The sequence below is a fragment of the Rhamphochromis longiceps genome, linkage group LG7, assembly GCF_057381845.1.
Source record: "Rhamphochromis longiceps isolate RC_006_pf linkage group LG7, R_longiceps_female_GT1.1, whole genome shotgun sequence".
Classification (NCBI taxonomy): Eukaryota; Metazoa; Chordata; class Actinopteri; order Cichliformes; family Cichlidae; genus Rhamphochromis; species Rhamphochromis longiceps.
This window is the reverse complement of record NC_140563.1, coordinates 26675699-26692993: the sequence shown is the minus strand read 5'-3', so window position 1 is coordinate 26692993 and position 17295 is coordinate 26675699. Positions and strand designations below refer to the sequence as shown.

At 39.9% G+C, this 17295-nt stretch overlaps 1 protein-coding gene across 2 annotated transcripts; it reads left to right on the top strand.

The window, feature by feature from the left end:
* Positions 1-1415: 1415 nt before the first annotated feature.
* Positions 1416-16607, top strand: LOC146665425 (carbohydrate sulfotransferase 1-like). Of its 2 annotated transcripts, XM_085413110.1 has the most exons (7): positions 1416-1695; positions 2713-2915; positions 3021-3098; positions 4221-4434; positions 4526-4752; positions 13338-13555; positions 14730-16607. In XM_085413110.1, exons 2-7 carry the CDS (start codon positions 2751-2753, stop codon positions 15064-15066), a joined length of 1239 nt encoding a protein of 412 aa, XP_085269236.1. In that variant the 5' UTR covers positions 1416-1695; positions 2713-2750; the 3' UTR covers positions 15067-16607. The 2 variants fall into 2 exon arrangements, with proteins under 2 accessions (XP_085269236.1, XP_085269235.1); XM_085413109.1 differs by having other exon boundaries at positions 2713-3098.
* The last annotated feature ends 688 nt before the right edge of the window (positions 16608-17295 follow it).

Below are 17295 nucleotides of genomic sequence, written 5' to 3'. Positions count from 1 at the left end.
TTGGGGTTTTCTCTGTTTTCTTTGTTGCTGTGGGTTATTTACTGTACAATATAAAGCACCCTGAGGCAACTGCTATTTATTTTTGGTGCTATATTAATAAAATTGACTAGAATTTAACTGACAGTTGAATAGAACATCTCAATGTCCGCCTGGATGAACTGGAGCAGGTGGCTGCAGTGAGGGAAGTCTGGGCTTCTCTGCTTACCCTACCCTGTGTGACCCAAACCCACATAACTGCCAAAAAATGGGTGAATGGATGGACCTTACCTGAAATTAAAAATCATCTAGGCTCAGTTCATTAATCATGAGATGAAATATCCTCATGAACTGTCCAGTTCAAGAGGATAGTTTTCTTAGCGATTCATGAGGCAGTAAGGACTATATGTGATGTATTTGGTTCCGTACCTAATTTGCTTTCGTCACCTAAGATGCACAGCTTGGGTGATGTTGGAAAAAAAGAGATTTAAAACTAGTGGACGATGTTGCCTGTCTGAGATGTTTGCAGTAATGCAGTTTCCTGAAGACTCTTTATTGGATTTTGACAGATCTGCGTTCTTTGTTATATACTTGTATTCTGAGGGGATAGTTTGTTATTCATATCTCGGAAATATATATAACCACATGTTATATGTATTCTCTCCATAAATGTTATGAATATGTGCAGATCCATAAACCTGTACGGATTCTGTTTATCACGTAGATATAAACTACACATATAAAAGCTAGTAGTCAGCTTTGTACGCATTTATGACACATGCCCTACTTCAATATCAGCTGCAAGTATGATGAAGAATAAAGAGCTACTTGCGCATTCATTGATCTTTCTAAGCCATATGGAAACATGAACCACAGAGGCACTCTCACCCAGCATCCCCAGTCTCAACTACAAGCCCTCCTTTCTTATTTTTTAATCACCAAAGCATTAAGCTTCATAAAGGTCTGGTCTGTGTTTGATAAACAAGTGCAAGTGTAGTTAAATTAACACATGGAAGTAGGCAAACTCTACACACTGATCTAAAATACTTTTTCTTATAAATATACACCCACAGTTTTCCACCTTGGTCCCACAGGCCAAAGACTGTGTGGCTCGTGACTCGGTGGATTAGCTGATGACTAATTTAGCCGTAGGTGTCGCTCTGTGATGGGGTGCTGGGCTGTCCAGAGTGCACCCCGCTTTTCTGCTACATCCTTCATGTGCTGTCTGTTATTTCATACAATAAATATTAGATAAAATGTTGCACAGCAGAAATAACTCCATGGTAACTGTTCGGCATCTATTCTTTGAACAAACACAAACGATTGTAATTATTGGGCGTAAAAATGATGAAGCATGCAGAGGTGGCAGAGAGGGGGTGGTGGAGGCTAGGTAGAGAAGGAGAGGGAGGGTAGCTGTGGAGTATGTGACGTCTCACGCAGGCTGCCGATCGTTTGTGATGCTGTGGATTTGACGGGCTTTCATTCAAACATTCGTTGAGATCCTAATCATAATCTCTATGTGGTCTCTGCTCCGATCCGTGATGTTTTGATACCTGCTGTGGATCACAGACAGGAGCAGCTTGGTTTCCTGCCTGGCGTCTACATCGTGGTGTCAGCCCTCCGCCCTCCTGCAGCCGAGAGGCAGCTGAGCGCTCCATCAGGCCGCGGGGAAACCACTCTGTCTCCGGTACTCAGGGATGAGGCGGGCCCGTGGATGTGGTGGGTATGGCGGCATGTCGACAAGGGTTAATATTCCGCTGTGCTGTAACAAAAAAGACAGTGTTAGCCAGCCTCTTTATTAAGAGGCGCGTAATGACAGACTGGGGTAGCTCGTACAATGATGTGTAAACACATAATATCACTGATCTGTTGTTTCTAGCTTGAGATATGCAGCACTATTATCGAGCCTTCGGATATTTATGAAGCAATATATGTTGAATGTTCAGTGTGAAAGATATGTCACTGTATATCACAGGCCTTTAAAAGAAACTATGAATCTCTTCCAACAGTAATAAGTACTCCAGAACTATTAATGCTTTCTAATGAGTGCACGAAACAAAAGATGTCCAGCATGCAAATAAGGCCATACAAAATTAAAGGGGATGCACAGTGGTTTATGCTCTTAAATGGACTCACTCAAGTTTAACTGACTTTTTGTTATGATGATTGAGCACTCCATTTATTTCTTTTTACTGTAGTTCCAATATATTAAAACAACAACAACAAAACAAACAAACTTTTGGCTGGATCATACCTTTGCTTTCTATATTGCAATAATATGAACGATACTGATCATTTTTGACCGGAGAAATTTCTGTCAGAATTGCAAAGAAAGTTAGAAAGCTACTAGTAAAGGCAAGAGTCTGATCTTTGAGAAAGAAAGAAAACTTGAGCAGCCTGTCCATGAGTATTAACAGCAATGCAAGTTGGCTATATTTGATCACTTGTGTTTGTTTTTTACTCTTATTTGTTATTGTGTCTGAGAGAAAAATGATATCTGCCATCAAACAACTGCTATTTTCATTTTCTTTACATACCTAAATATATATTTTTCACGGTCTCAATGTGACGTCACTTTGTTGGAATCCAATTTGTGAAATTCAGAAACATCTGCCTTCAACTCAAAGTCAGCAATTGGCTACTTTAGCAAGCATTAAGACAACAAATTTACCAACCGTAAGTCTTAAGAGCTCTTTGTCTCTTGTCTTCTGTCTGTTGTGTTTCCTTGTGTTGCAGACAGTGCTGTGGGATCCTGATAAACCAGTCCAATCATCATGCAGTGTTCTTGGAAGTCCATGGTATTGTTAGCATTGGCCTCCATAGCCATCCAGTACACAGCCATCCGCACCTTCTCCAGCAACCCCTTAAGCTTTCTGTGCTCTGTGGGCCTGGCACCTTCAGGTTTGACTGTCAACTGCAGCCCCAAAGAGTTGATGCAGGTGGGCCAGGAGACACCCGTGGACTTGGATCATAGCTGTGATAGAAGCCCCTCCCATGCTAATTCCTCCCCTTCTCTCTCCAATCCTTCCTATAATGTCACCAAGAGAACCCACATCCTCATTCTGGCCACCACACGGAGCGGGTCCTCATTTGTGGGTCAGCTGTTTAACCAGCATCCAGAGGTTAGAAATTATATAGTTTCTGTGACCTGTCGGATTATGATGAAAAATCATGAAGTCATGCCCTTTCTGATGCTTTTGAGTCAGTGGTTTCTAAATGCACAAAGAGCCTTTAATTTAACAATCCAGACAAAATGTATTTGATTTCATTCACATAATTTTTTGTCTACATATTTAATAGATCTTACATCTACAATAACTTCAAGTTCACAAACAGAACAATTAAATAAAAATAAACTTAGAAATCTAAACACAAACTAATTTTTAACAGATTTAAAATGATTTCTAAATGAGTTTTTAAAGGTTACAGGATCAGCACTTTTCAAAATAAATTCTATGTAATTAAAACATTTACTACAGTAAAGCATTTCTTCATTACATATTGCAGATAATGTGAAAGGAGAGTCAAAATGTCAAGCATGGTCAGAATTTGAACAAGCATACCAAACTTTGTTAAAGCAGTTTTGTAAATAGACCAGCAATGAATTTATTCAAATATATAAATACAAAGCAAAATCAGCGTCAAAGGAAATACAATTTACAAACTCAAAAGCAATTAAAAACTTTCAAGACTGAGGATGTTAGTTAAAAGTGGCAGTAACGTATGGTTAAATTAAGGAGCATCGTTAATCACGAAATGCAGAAAAAGTATGCTTGTGTTATAATGTTTGGAAAAATCAAGCATATGTTAGTAAGACACAGGTAGAAATACAGACTGACATCCTGGTACTTCATGTACCAGGATGTCTGGACATATTATTATTAATCCTTTATTTATCCAGGTAAAAAATCTCATTGAGATTAAAAATCTCATTTCCAAGAGAGACCTGGCATCATAGCAACAAAAGTCACATACCACATATTAAACCCATCAAGAGACTGATAATCTACAAAGTGCCTGATCAGTATTTATGCAGCTTTAGACTTCAGAGGATTCTCGGCAAATACACATGCTAATTAGCTTAGCAACTAGAACGTGTCTGAAATATTACAAAAACCACTGACTTTATGACGTTTCTGTATTTTGTTTTTAAAGAACCGCCAAAATCTAAAAGAAAATTCTGGTGTGTAGTGTTTTTGTGTTTGGAGTGTGCTTTAATGGCGATATGCTGTTTTTCATAACAGGTCTTCTATCTGTTTGAGCCTCTGTACCATGTCCAGTTGGCACTGCTTCCTCGGTTGGCACAGAGCCGAAACCTGGCTGAGAGGAGGGTCATGCTGGGAGCAGCTCGAGACCTGTTAAGGTCTCTGTACCATTGTAACCTCCACAGCCTGGAAAGTTACATACAACCCCGTCCTGCTAGGCACTCCACTGACAAGCTGTTTAGACGAGGAGCTAGTAAGAGACATGAGTCTGCTACTTTTGCATCTGTTTTTGCAATCCAGTTCCTGTCTGTCACAGTTTTTGTATGGTACGTGTCCTGTCTTAGGCCGTTCTCTGTGCTCCCCACCTGTATGCGAGGCTCCACTGGGCTCGAAGGAGCAGGTCCTGGTGCTAGCTGATGAGGGGGAATGTGTGAGAAAGTGTGGGCCACTAAATGTGTCGGTGGCTGCTGAAGTCTGCAGAGCAAAGCGCCACGCAGCCATCAAGACTGTTCGGATTCCCCAAGTCAGTGACCTCAGGGCGCTCATTGAGGATCCAAGACTCAACCTGAAGGTAGAGAAATCATTTAATTGAAAGCATTCTACTTAATTCATAATGAATTTTAGTAATGCAGTTTGTATTCTTTCAGATCAGAGGCTTAAAGACTTGAGTAAGATTAAATGATGATTATGACAAGCCACTTAATTTAGACTTGATGACAGAACACAGACTCGACCTCTTGACATAAAATAAATTCATAAATTGAAAAATATCAGTGTTGTGCCTAGTTTTCCCATTATGAATAATTAAAACACAGTTTGTCTTGTCATATCCAGCATATGGCCATTTTTCAGCCTGTAGCTGAGAAAAGACATGCTAATGATTTTTTATATGCTAGTTCCTGTCGGGTCAGATTTAGTAAAGGTCTGCATCAGTGAAGAAAAATGTCTTTTGGCTTTAAAACATTATGTAAAAACAGCTACTGCTGGGATTGATGAAAGGCACTGACAGGTTTGCAACTGGAAGGCATTGACAAATATTTCTGTGGTTAGCCTTAGGGTATATACTAAAACTTGGGGAGGAGAGTATTTGTTTAAGTCACACGAACACGGTGGTTTAGCAGAGGGCAATTTACTGCAAACTGAACCATATTTAATACAGGAAGAAAGCGTGTCTTACTTTGCACCTGATGTGGCTAGTCGTGTGATACCTAACTGCATGCATTTATGTGGAACCACAGGAATAAATGTTATAAGAACACATGCATAAGTGGCAAAGGTTGATTCCTCAAAGCTGTGATCGTGGTACATATTTCTGGTCTTTATTGCAATTTTATTGTAACAGAGAACTGAGGTTGAGATGGTTTGGATATGTGCACAAAAGGCAAAATATTGTAAGTGGGAAGTTGCTGTGCAAGAAGAAGAGAGGAAGACCCTGAGACAAGATCTGTGGATGTAGTGAAGGAGGACGTGCAGAGGCTTGGTGTGATGCAGAAGATTGTTAGAGAGACGAGACAGAGGCAGATGATCTGCTATGGCAACCCCTAAAGGGAATAGCTAAAAGAAAAAGTAGACCAAAACTTAACGTGAAGTGTTGGAAAACATAAAAATTCTTGTTCAGCTGATTCTCACTGAGACAAGAGCACAATGAATCTCTTGACCGTGTTTGTAGTGTTGGTTCTCTTTGCAGTGTTTTTTGCAGACATATGACAAATAATATGGCTTGTTGTGTGGTTAATTCAACAGTACTAACAGACTGTCCAAGACATCTGCGCTCCTGTTTCGGTGAGTGAAATAAGAGCGGGGTGGTTTGCATTTTTGTTAATGAAATCAAATCAATACTGTAGTAAAATTTCAAATAGAGTTTAGTATAGTGTTAAAATGAAAGAGATTTTATATTAACATACGAGGGCAATCCCAAAAGTAATGTCTCCTACTTTTTTAGGAAATACAAACAACCGTTCATTTTCTCTTTTACATCATTTTAAAGGTTGGAGAATTATTTAATTTTCTACATAATCGCCATTTTGGTCGATGTCTGTGAAGGTTCTCGGTCATCCGGGTCAACTAGTCTAAGGAGCTTGGAAAGAAAAGCATCTGGACTTCTTTAACTTTTCTTTTTGTAGACGCTGTGGCACTTTTAGAATGCCCATGTCATACCAGCTCGCCGCCATGTCTTTCAGGAAGCACTGAACCTCATCTTTCACCTCTTCGTCAGAGCAGAATAACCTTCCGCTGGCTGTAAACTCTTTACACCACTTGCAAATGTTTTTGACATCCATGCATGACTGTCCATACACTTCCATCAATTGGCGATGAATTTCAACCAGTTTAAAGGAGCCAGCTGAGGTGGTTCGGGCATCTGACAAGGATGCCTCCTGTGCGCCTCCTGGGTGAGGTGTTCCGGGCATGTCCCACCGGGAGGAGGCCCCGGGGCAGACCCAGGACACGCTGGAGAGATTATATCTCTCAGCTGGCCTGGGAACGCCTTGGTGTTCCCCCGGATAAGCTGGAGGAGGTGGCTGGGGAGAGGGAGGTCTGGGCCTCTCTGCTTAGGCTGCTGCCCCCGCAACCCGGCCTCGGATAAAGTGGATGAAGATGGATGGATGGATGGATTAAAGCCTTTTGCATTCAGAAATTGAATAACTGCGCGAACTTTGCACTTGGCGGTAGCGTTCAACGGGAGCTCCATTTTCAAGGGCTGCCAAGCCATGATTGAGCATCCCAGCGAAGCGGCGCATGCTTGTTTGGGAGTGGAGGAAGCACCAATCACAACAGTGTGGCCCACAGCCGTACGAACAGTTTCTCTACGTCCCCACCGCTTTAGAGACCTTACTTTTGGGATTGCCCTCATATAAATCATGGAAAACACTGTAATATTGAAATAATGACAATCCAAGGTTCTCCACAACTACATTTTCACCAGTTAATGACAGACTTTACTAGTGATTGGATAAGCAGACCCATTCAACAAAGACAGATGTGATCAGAAGCTGAATATTTATTTGTAACTGGTTATTGTATTGGCAGATTGTGAGATGGCACTTAACAGGTCTTTACTAACTGAGGACACGGTAGACTGAATGATGGATGGTTAGATGAACAGTCAATGCTACTCTAAATTGGAATTGATTAAACATGTGGTGTCAACAGCTGCAGTCCCTCAGAATTACCCTAAACATGTGTAGAGACACATGGGCTTAATGTACCTCATTCAACCTCACAGGGCAGTAAAAACATTTTGCCAGTAGCCTTAGTTTGACCTTAATTTATGTATGTTATGTTAAAACACGCTTTTTATTCAAGTTACCACTGTGGATGGTGGCCTCAGTTTGTTATTTTGTCTTTTTTGTGTCCAAATAAATCATGGACGTCAGAGCTACAACAAATTTACGACTTTCCAACTGTCATGACCTCATCTGTAGAATTAATGAACACTCCTTTCAGTGGTGCTCTTACCTTTGTATATAAAGAGAAAATGTCTGGCAGTTGCACACATTATTGTCACAGATATTTCTCTGCATTTAGTCCATCCACAAACAAGATAAACTTCTGCTACTGGTGGGGATGATATCACCAATTTCTTGGGATAATGAGACATGCCCCCTGTAAGCCCACCGCTCATGAAAGGTCATCTGATTATGGGGGTTTCTCTGCATTATTATAGGGTCTTTACCCTTACAATGTTATTTTGTGTTTTATAAGTAATAAGTAAGTAATATGAAATTGAACTTTTGAATAGAGCAGATTTCATGGTTGCATTAGTTACCACAAGTCACCCAGGGCCTGGACCACCACCATGTTTAACTGTTGGTATGATGTTGTCTATAGGTGTTACTTTTATGTCACATGTAATGAGACTCAAAGCTTTCAAAACATTCAGCTTTTATCTCGTCAGTCCACAGAATATTTTCCCAGTAGTCTTGGGGATCATCAAGATGTTTTTTGGCAAACGTGAGACGAGCCTTTGTGTTCTTTTTGGTCAGCAGTGGTTTTCTGCTTGGATTTCTCCCGTGGACGCCATTTTCCCTCAGTCTTCTTCTTACTGTTAAATCATGAATTCTGACCTTACCTAAGACAAGTGAGGACTGCATTTTTTGGTTATTATTCTGGGTTCTTTTGTGACATCCTGAATGAGCCGTCAAAGTGCTCTTGGAGTAATTTTTGTAGGAAGGCTGCGTCTGGGAAGGTTCACCAGTGTTACAAGTTTTCTCCATGTGTGGATAATGCTCTCTAATGGTTTTGTAAACCTTCCCAGACTTATAGATGTCAATGATTTTATTTCCCAGCTGTTTCTTTAGATCGTGGCATGATTTGTTACTTTTTGAGAGCTGTTATCCTATTTTACTTTGTTGGACAGGTTCTATTTAAGTGATTTCTTGATTTATCAGGTCTAGCAGTAATCAGGCTTGGGTGTAACTAGAGAAATTGAACTCGGGTTTTCAAATAATATGGTTATTAACAGTTAATTTGTGTATAACTTTCTTAGGGATTTAACGAAGGGGCAATTACTTTTTCCCAGAGGATCAGGAAGCCTTGGGTAGCTTTTTTTCCTAAATAAATGGAATTGTGATTTAAAACCTGAATTTTGTATTTACTCTAGTTATCTTTGTCAATTATTAAAATGTGTTTGTTTAAAAGTGTGTCAAATATGAAAAAAACAAAGCTTCTCTAATGACAATGTAGTTTGGGGGAGACTTTTTTATGACAATGGACATACTAGCAAAACCAAATTGCACTATAGGGATACTTCAGATACTTAATTATTCTTACTTACTAGAGGTCTGTAAGTAGTTGTGAAGATGGTGGGGGAAAACTTCTCGTTAACACATTTGGATCTGGATCGTCCTATAAGTTAGAACTGAAAAGGAACAAAAGAATAAAGAAATTTAGAGAATGTACAAAATGTCATGCCTAAAGGCTTTTAAAAAGAGTTTCAAAGAGAGAACATGGTCAATTAAATACAGAGGACAATCAGAAATAAATTAAAATGGGCAACAAAATTAATTGCGTATGCAGGCCTGTGAACTAAATTAAGGTTGAATCCTTGAACAGAGGCCACTGGACTTCTATAGCTTCCTTACAATATGAATTCTGATTCATATCGTAAGGTTACGAGCCTCGAATAATACAGAGAAAACCCCAACAATCAGATAACCCCTCTGAGCAAGTGTTTTGGCAACAGTGGGAAGGAAAAAATCCCCTTTGACAGGAAGAAACCTCCAGCAGAACCAGCAAGTTTTAAGCCTAATGTTAAAATTAGAGAGATTGTCCGTCTTCTGAATCTAAACTGTGAGCTTGTTCCACAGAAGAGTTGAATGGAAGCTGATGGGTCTGTGTTAGGTTTATATTGTGGATTGTCATTTATGCTTAGAAATATATACTCATATATGCGTAGAGTTTTATAATCGATTGCATATCGATAGGACGTCTGATCCTTAGCAGTCTGCAAAGACTCTGTGTGCCTCCCAGAGCACTCTGGCATACACACACACACACAACTTAAGGTCATGAGAGAGGTCGTACCTTCTCTTACTGATTTATGGTATAGGACAGCGGTCCCCAACCTTTTTTGCGCCACGGACCGGTTTATGCCCGACAATATTTTCACGGACCGGCCATTAAAGTGTTGTGGATAAATACAACAAAATAAAACTAGTACCGGTACCGAAAAAAAGAAGATTTATTCATAACACACGTGAAAAGACCCAGGAAAACCGAGTTAACGATAAAAACGATAACAAAATAACGCTGAAAACCGATAAAAACCCTGAAAACCATACATTTCACACCTGAGCCTCAACTCTCGAAGCCCGGTACCAAACGACTCACCCAGGGGTTGGGGACCGCTGGTATAGGAGGACACCTACTCTGTATCTGTTTAAGTATAAGAGCCCTTTGTTTAGGTGGAAAGCTGGACTCCTGGCACCAGCTTTGGGGAGTCTTCACAGGGTCACATCTTGACACCCCCCACCCCCACCCCACACACACACACACATACACATATACCTACACGACACACAGACAAGGTACTCTATGTAAGACGTCATATGTTAATGAACCTATGCATAGTCATGTAACCGCAGTAAGGAGCAATGTTACGAGGGAGCAGACGAGAGCGACTGGGGTTCAAGCGTCAGGAACAGCGCTCGTCACAGTTCTCTCCCTCGTGCATGAGATCAAACAAAGAGCTCTGCTTGGTGTCCAATGCTTTTTGCTGTTGTAGTAGAATTGTCTTGTTCCAGCGGTGGGTCTGTGCCAGGCAGACCCAACAGTCTGCCTCCCCTACTACTTTCAAATAAGCTAGGAACCACAAGTAAGCTAGGAGTCTGAGAGCACTCTATATGGGTGATATGGTACTTTGACCTTTTTAAGATAAGACTGTCCATTTACATGAACAAATTGAAGTCTATTAGATAGATCCACCACAGCGCAGTACCTGTAATACCAACAGAATGGTATTACAGGTCAACAGTACTGAACAGTGGCACAAGGTAAAGCAGGACAAGCAGAGACATGAGTCCACTGTCAGAGGCTATAAGAATATCATTTGTAACCTTCACAAAAGCTGTTTCGTGCTGTGATGAGCTCTGAAACTTGACTGAAACTCTTCAAATGAACTATTTATCTGCAGAGGATCAGATTTACAGCAACTCTTACAAGAATTTTTTGAGATAAAAGGAAGGTTGCAGATTGGCCTTATCACGGTCCCTCAGTCCTGCCTGGCAGACGTTGTCAGGGTTTGTTTTTCTCTCTCTGCTTCAGTTTCTATCTCTCCTCTCTTCTATCTGTTATCACGTGTTGTTGTCTGTCCTATGGGGTGGTACTGATTTTGGGTTCCTACACTTGGCACTATACACCTGGGATAATCAACCACTTCTGGCCTAGGATCTTGTCAGCAGCCACTGCATAAGGTTGTGGTCGGCTGTTATTCATTGCTGTATTGTTGAACTACCTTGTTAGTTAAGCCTTGGTCCTAGCTTCTATTTTATACGTGTGTTTTTGCCTCAAAGGATCTGACCTTGTCTCCTTCCTCTGCACAGACTTTCCCTGGATTTCCTTCCCTGGAGTGGTGAGCCTGCCCGTTTTGAGAGTGTTGTACTGGACAGAGAATTCGATGTTTTGAATACCTGTTTCCCCTTGGACCCCTTTAGCTGCTTTCCCTTGCGCTGTTGTATATAGCGCATTTTGGTAAAACACTGTAAATAAAGGGCACTAAACTTTAATTCGTCCAAATCCAGCATTTGAATCTACTCCAGCATTCATGACAGGCCTATAATTAGCCAACACAGCTGGGTCAAGTGATGGCTTTTTAAGTACAGCATAAGTACTATCAGCGTAAGGACTTGTGGTGGGTAGCCGATTGCGAGAGATTGGTCATATTTAAGATTGAAGCTTTAATTAATGGTAAGACTTGACTAAGACGGACTTGTAGGAATGGGGTCACATTGATGGTTTTGCGAAATTACTAAAGTTAACTAAGAAAGACCAATTGTAGAAAAAAGGGCTAAATATATCTAAATGGTATTGAAAGTAGCTGTACATGTTGTTACAGCTGTGAGATTAGGAGTAATTCTTTTTCTCTAATGGTTAAAATTCTATTTGTGAAGAAATTCATGTTGTCTCTTGTTTTGGTTAAAGGAATGCTTGGCTCAAAGCAGTTCTGATTTTTTCAGCATATCTACAGTGCTGAGGAGAAACCTAGGGTTGTTGTTTTCTCTGATTCTTCTTTAACCATTGATGAATAGTAAGATGTTCTAACTTTATGGAGGGTTTTTTCTTTTTTGAGTGGAATGAAACGATTAGACATGAACCGTTGGTGGTGTACTAGGGGCTTCTGTTTAGGACTACGCTTCCATCAAACCATTACCCAGCAATCCTGTTTTCTTGGCTGCTTGGGACAATATGCTGGGTGAGTAATAATGGTGGCTATACTGCCCTTGACTGCACCAACTACAGGGGGCTGGCTAGCTACAGGATTTTTGGAGCAGGTCTCCAATTCAGTGATCCTGGCCTTCACAGTTGTTAAGAGGGTACATGTTTTACAAGAATCGTTATTACTAAAGAAGGAAAACGAGTAAATAAACCCATTACACACTGAACAGGAAGGTGCAAGAGAGGTAAATAGGCCATGCTGCAAGTCTGGTTGGAGCTAAGCTAGTGAATCACTAAAGACAGTGAATGAATCCTGTGAATATAATTAGCAGGTGATTCAGCAGAATGTGCTTTGTATGAAGCATGTGAAGATTACATTATGAAATACGACATTTTTAAGCACATTGAGGCAACTTTTGTTGTGAATTGTCCTTTGTTGTGAATTACTGACCTCTGTCATCATTTTAAGTGGGGGAACTTGCACAATCGGTGGCTGACTAAATACTTTTTTGCCCCACTGTAGCTTGCTTATGATTAGCTTAAACCAGTCTGCGGATCCTTTAAATCACACCTTTTAAGGTGTGATTTAAAAAGTGAGTGAGTTTATTTACATTCTGATAAGGAATCTGATAACGAATTAAAAGCAAGGATGCTGTTTTCAACCTCTACAAAAATGCTAAAGTCGCCCAATATAAGTATATATCTGAATTGAACACTAAATCTAAAAGTCAAAGCTGAAGTTCATTTAAACTGATGCATTCCTCTTGCTTGTTTTTTTTGACAAATAATTATGTTGATCAGTTATCAAATCAGTTAATAAGAAACTCATAATAAGGAGACCACTATTTATTAATCTACATTTAATCTATTTAATTCTTTATTACTGCAACTAAGAATAAAATGATTAAGTACAAATAAATTTACACCTGTTTCCAGGTTCACGAGCTGCACTATCCAAAAAGGGATCAGTGCTGTCTTTCTTGTTATTATCTGTGCTTCCCACTTGATTTGCTGGGAACCACCTAGCTACCCAGTGGGTGAAGGATGACCATGGCATGATATGTATAGCTGTTATGTGGTAGTTTAGGGGAATTTAGGAAAAATCTGTAAATATCACAAGTGGTATCTCAAGCCCAAAACTTGATGAACGGTTTACTGCACTGCTTTATATGCAATGTTAGTTCCTGCCCCACCACATGGCGTTAGCACTAACATATACTGCAAATATACTGGTTTTTGCCATTTGAATGGTTTATTCCTACTGAATATGTTTATCCTTCTTAGGTTGTCCAGCTTGTTCGAGATCCACGTGGCATCCTGGCATCTCGTATTGAGACCTTTCGGGATACTTACCGGCTGTGGCGTCTGTGGAGGGCAACTGGACGTCGACCCCACAACCTGGACCTAGGACAAATCAACACAGTGTGTGAAGATTTCCTTCGCTCTGTGTCTGTAGGCCTGGCAAGACCCACCTGGCTCAAAGGGAGGTACATGTTGCTGAGGTGAGAAGAGGATAATCATTTACACCAGGGGTATCTAACTCCAGGCCTTGAGGGCTGGTGTCCTGCAAGTTTTAGATGTGTCCTTTATTCAACACAGCTGATTTAAATGGCTAAAATGCCTCCTCAACATGTCTTGAAGTTTTTCAGAAGCCTGGTAATGAACAAATCCTTTGATTCAGGTGTGTTGACCCAGGGTGATATCCTCCTTCTACCAAGAAGAGAAGAGAGGTGTTTATTTAAATTGGTTGGTTTCCTGGCACATACTAGGCTTTTAAGCATAGTTCACAAATTTTCAATAGGGTATTTGGCTTTGGGAAGCTACTCCAGAAGCTTAATGTTAGCCTGCTATATCCAGTCCAAAACCAGTCTTGAAGTGTTTGGGATCACTGTTGTGTTGAAATACCCTGTTGTTTCCAAGTTTCAGCCAAATTTCAGAATGTGTACATAGATAACAGTGACGATAACACCAAGACTTCACATGGATTTACCTTACTAGCTGATGTGCATGTGGATGAGCAGACTGCATGTGGTATTGGGTGCAATTACAAGAATTTCCTTTTTGTCTTTTTAAGTTTTACTGAAATGAGGTAAACGGTGCTAGAGAGTTCTGTAGACCTAGACCGGGGGTGTCCAACCCCAGGCCTCGAGGACCAGTGTCCTGCAGGTTTTAGATCTCACCCTGGGTCAACACACCTAAATCAAATGATTATTTCATTACAAGGCCTCTGGAGAACTTCAAGACATGTTAAAGAGGTAATTTAGCCATTTGAATCAGCTGTGTTGGATCAAGGACACATCTAAAACCTGCAAATCAACATATGTGAATTCATTTATTCATTGATGAAAGCTCTTGAATAAGGGAGCAACCAAAAGTAGCTTTTTAGTATACCACAAATGTTAACAGGTCAGGTCTTCAACTGAGGCCTCGGGGAAACTGCAATGACACTACTCATAACAGGTCAAAACTATATCTATATACTATCTTCTGTCCAGATTCAGGTCTTATTTGGTTATTGCCTTCTTTTTAGTCAGAATGTTGTTATATTTGTTTTTGACAAACAAATTCACATTGACATGCTAATGCTTAGTATTGTTATTTACTGCGAGTGATATATTTTCTTTGTTCGTTATTTAAAAAAATAAAATACTCAATGGCACTTTCTTCCTTGATCAGGTATGAAGACTTGGCCAGGTTTCCTCTTCAAAAGACAAAGGAGCTCTATAGCTTCCTTGGTTTGGTTCTAGACCACAATGTGGTAGACTGGATCATCAACAACACTCGGGGCAGCAGTGGTCTGTCATCCTGGCAGAAATTCACCACAGTTCGGGATTCTGCAGCGAATGCTGAGAACTGGAGGGTTAAGCTGTCTTTTGATATGGTGGTTTACACGCAGACTGTCTGTCAACCACTTCTGGGGCTCCTTGGATACAAGACCATCTTCCATCCCAGGGAACTGAGAAATCTTTCACACTCTTTGGTGGAGGACCGGACGTTCCTCCCTTTTTTTTAAACGAATGACAAATATAGTTAACTGAGGTTTAGAAAACCAGCAAGACTTGACAGAACTGTTGTAAGGGAGAGACTGTGTAGTCACAGCTGTGGTCACTCTTGTCTGTGATGGTGGAACAGTTATCCCTAGATCTATTCAAAACTAAAAGTTCAATAAAACAATCAGAAATGCTCTCCTTTACATTAGTGTTTTCTAGTGACCTGGAGAGTTCTGGCAATCTCTTATTGTTGACTGCCTAATTTATTGATTTATTAATCTGACTGATTTTCTTTATTATTTTTCATTTAACTGCTGAGCCATTACCTACCTCAGTTACAGCTACCGCATCAAAACCCCCAAAATACTGTTTGGAATATATTGGCTTCATTGTGGCAAAAATAATACAGCTAAATAATTTAACTGACAAATGTGTAGCCTGTTTGTACCTGGTTACTTATTGTGTTTAGCCCTTAATCACAGTCACATGGTCACGATCACTGCAGTGTGATGGTGAACAGATGGGACTTCTCTATCATGTGGCAATTTTCATTTGTTTTGTTTACCTGTTTAGAGCCTTGATTTATTTTGGCAGTGGTGGGACTTCTATTTTTGAGCCCTGGTCACATCAGCTGAAGGTTCTGGCATGCACACTAAATTCCTTTGTCAATTGCTATCTTTAGACAAAAACGTTAGAAAAGTTTGACCAATGCCAAAGAAAAAGAGCTCTAGAAACAATATGGAATTCCTGCCCAAGAGTTAGGATCTATTGGTCAAAACTGATTTTACTATTCTTTATATTTTCATCAGTGTTTACCTGTTTAGAGCTTTGCTCTGCAGCTACAAATGGCTGCTAGCTTTTAAGAAGGCCTTGGTTGCTAATGACCTGAAGTGTGCATTTGAGGGTTAAGGGGTCAGTCTCTTAAACCATTCTTCTTAATAATGTCCTCGCTGTTATAAATGTCTATTCTTAGTTTGATCGGTTTATACAGAGCAACATTTTTACCGTGCACATTTTGAAGGACAGTGCTGCAACACACATCAACTTTTTTCCCTTGTTATTAAAAATCTCAAAATATGATCGATTTTTGATCTTTAAATGTCAAAATATTCTCACTCGTTAATAATGTCGGTCTTCTTACTAGATAAGTTGTCGTACAACAGTTTGTATATACAACAATAGCTTGAATGTGCCACATGTCACATTTCCCACATTCACTACACACTAGACACAGATTCTACATTTAATTTCCAATCAATTGTTAAAATTACCTTGAATTAATGTATGAAGTCATTGTTTGTGCAGCTACAAACTATTTTAATAAGTTTTAAGTTTTAAATTAAACATATTTGGATTTTCTGGAATAAGAAGCCTCATTCTTGTTTCAATCACATGACAAGCTCTTAAAAGTAATCCATTACAAGTTCAGATGACTCTTGTAGCATATTTCTGATTTGTTTCCACAAGAATATTTTTCTGGATTTCAAATCTGCTTGTAATTTTACAGTAATAGTATATATTGCAAGAAGTGGATATGGCAGGTTAGGTACTACATTAAACCAAAGATGGCTAATGTCCTTATTTTTAGAGCGTTAACTGTCTTCACATTCTTATAGATCCTTTAAATGAAAAGTTTGCACTTCTGTACCCAAATCTGGAAATAAAACTTGAGTCAAATCAAAGCATGTAAATATGTTATCAGTTCTTCTAACCGATGGGTTCTCATTAGATATTGATTGTGCTTAAAAGAAAATGCTAAAATGTCCAACAATTAATGTAAAAATTGATGTAAAAAACCAAAAAGTTTTGTTAGCCCTGCGTCAGGCTGGCGACCTGTCCAGGGTGTACCCCGCCTCTCGCCCTATGGTAGCTGGGATAGGCTCCAGCCCCTGACAACCCTGACAAGGATAAGCGGAAGAGAATGCAAGTTTGTTTTAATGTGGACATGAAACAATACGTGTATAAAGGCTAATTTACACCATGGAGCTCTTCATCTTGAAACAGTCACTGATTTAAATTTATCTATGAAGCTGGATTTTAGGAAATAAATCTTCAGGTTAGAGCCACTCTTGTGCTGGTATGAACATCACTGGGTTGGTTGGTTGGTTGCTGATAGACTGATAGACAGCCCAAGGGAGACACGTTTGTACTCCTCCTGGTTGCAACAATAAGCGATGAGAAACCAAGGATATACTGTGCACTTTCACTCTGTCTCTTTAGCAGTAAGTGGTTCTTGGTTGTTTGCTCGCTGC